Source organism: Penaeus monodon, chromosome 26, assembly GCF_015228065.2.
Source record: "Penaeus monodon isolate SGIC_2016 chromosome 26, NSTDA_Pmon_1, whole genome shotgun sequence".
NCBI classification, from domain to species: domain Eukaryota; kingdom Metazoa; phylum Arthropoda; class Malacostraca; order Decapoda; family Penaeidae; genus Penaeus; species Penaeus monodon.
Genome location: NC_051411.1, coordinates 38,823,662 through 38,826,161, shown reverse-complemented (window position 1 = coordinate 38,826,161; position 2,500 = coordinate 38,823,662). Strand labels below are relative to the sequence as shown.

The 2,500-nt window shown below is 37.2% G+C and overlaps 1 protein-coding gene across 1 annotated transcript in view; it reads left to right on the top strand.

Annotated features, from left to right (window-relative positions):
- The window catches only part of LOC119590148 (kinesin-like protein KIF14), a gene marked incomplete in the record, with an annotated part of 25,973 nt that overhangs the window by 2,928 nt on the left and 20,545 nt on the right, over positions 1-2,500 (top strand). The window contains 5 exon segments of the mRNA XM_037938934.1: positions 274-454; positions 696-847; positions 1,030-1,281; positions 1,839-1,971; positions 2,140-2,331. Coding sequence (XP_037794862.1) covers positions 274-454; positions 696-847; positions 1,030-1,281; positions 1,839-1,971; positions 2,140-2,331 — 910 coding nt within the window.

Below are 2,500 nucleotides of genomic sequence, written 5' to 3'. Positions count from 1 at the left end.
AAAGAGATTGTACATACCCTCAATGCAAAAAAAAAAAGAGGCTATAGTCAGGAACTGCTGACTTCATATTTGTACTATTTCTTTTCCTGTTATATATAGGGTTAACTTTGTGTTGTTATAAGCTGTTATAAATCATATATGACTTCTTAAATTTGATATTTGTGCACCATTTCTTCATGCAGCCTGTCTTCTAAGCAATGTAGAGTTGAAAATGGAAATTCCAGAGCAACCATACTCTATTTCTTTTCCTCACAAGGTCTGTCTTTCTTGCAGAATATCAGGCAGCAGGCTCTCAGCAGAATCAAAGACCCCAACTTCCACTAAATCTTTATCAGCCAGGTCTTCCAAAGCTTCTATAGGTTCGAACACACCAACCGTAGGCTCGGGGAGAAGGTCTAGAGCTAGCCTTAACAGATACACCAGCCTACTGTCAGAACCACCTCACACACCTATGGTATTGTAGATGTTTGGTGTATAGTCTGATGAAATTAACATGTAGGCATAAGTGTCAAACTGCTTTTCTGATTCATTGCCATTACTGATATGGTTATGCTGTAGCAAATATATGTGTGTATAGAGGATTGCTTTGGATCATTTTCTGGATATGTATGTTTTGTTCTTTCTTTTTTCGTTTATATATGTTGCTGATATGTTGTAGTATTGGGTGTGATTTATACTATTCCATTTGTCATCAGTCACAGGGTTCGTCAGGAGAGTTTCTAACGCCAGATATAGTAAACCGCCGATCATCAGTAATGCTAACAAGCCCAGGAGTGGAGGAAAACTTTGATGGAACAGAATCAACTGCAGTATCTGTTGGTGTAAGAGTGCGGCCACTGAATAGCAGGTATATTTTTTGTAATTTTTTTTTATAGTTTTGGCTGTTTAAGCTCAGAGATAATTAAGAAGAAATGGAATTAGTTAAGTTCTTAATTAATAAGACTGAAGAATACACGGAGGGTCTTCACTTGCAGCATGTTTTTCTTTTTAACTTGCTCAATTTACTCACCAACATTGGCTGCTCTACAGGGAAAGAGTGTCAGATGTCAAGAATGTTGTAGAGGTGGCCGGCAATACGGTAAAGCTGTCCAGCGAAAATGGGTCAGTCCATACCTTTGCCTATGACCACTGCTTCTCATCCTGTGATGAAGTGCACCCGACTTACGCCTCTCAGCAGTCTGTCTATAGCACCCTGGCACGGCCGTTGTTGGACAAGTCATATGAAGGGTACAATGTCTGTTTGTTTGCTTATGGACAGACAGGTTCTGGAAAGAGTTATACGTAAGTATTTTTTTTTTTTTTTTATGTTTCTGTGTCTGAAGGTTTTTTCCTTCTTTTGGTTAGTTGTTGTGAGATAGCTAATGATCTCATTATCATAACATCAGCAGGCTTATTATTCTATTATATATATTTATTTTGTAATAGGGATATTTTATTTGACTGCATCATGAATGGTTTTTCATTTTATTCTGGAAATGTTTCCCATATCAAGATATTAAGGTAGATATTGTTGCATGCTATAATTGCTGGAACTGGATCACATTCACAAGATTATTTTTCATCTTTCCTTTTTCTGCTGTAGGATGACATTCCTGATGGATAAGACATTAATACACTTACAGGAGGGTGAATTTATCATTGTTTTATTGTTGTACTAATGTTTCTTTTACTTACAATGTAATGAGCTCTCTGCTAGATGTTGGGTTTAATTTACGTCTTTTTTATGTAGATTCCTTGCTCAAACACTGTAAAATTTAGAGAATTATCCAGGATTTTTATCCAAATTAGGGAATAATGGTGTGATATCCAAGCCCTCTATCTTTATTTTGTATTTAAAGGATGCTTGGGGAGGAGTCCCACGAGGATCCAGAGTCAGACGCAGGAGAAGCTTTGGGAGTCATTCCTCGATTCTGCAGGGAGCTCTTTAGCCGTGCCGATTACCTTCACTCACAAAATCCTCCTGAGGAACAGGTGTGGAATCTCATTCCGGGACTTGATTTTTGTTTCAAGGAACTTGTTTTATTGTGTTATATATGTATATTTTATATATATATTTGTTTATAGAGAACTTTGTGTATGTATAAAGGTGCATGTATTCTGATTTGATACTAAAAGGGATTACTTGCACACATGGGACAGCTTCCTCAGTGTCGCATTGAAGTGGAAGTCAGTTACATTGAGATCTACAATGAGAGGATATACGACCTTCTGAGTAGTGGTGGGTGCAGTGGTGATCGCCGGGAGGCCTTGCGGGTTAGAGAACACCCAGAGGATGGCCCGTATGTGGAAGGAGTTGCTCGCCATTTGGTTTCGTCATATAACCATTTGCAGGTGAGTTAGGAAAGTTGATTTTCTCTAGTTATAGTCTCTTTTTTTTTTTTTTTTTTCTATATAGGTTATTTATGTGTGAATATGTCTGTAATGCATTTGAGATATTATTATATTTATTTGATAATATTTAGGTACATGCTTATATATAACCAGGCTGAAAGTTGAAAGA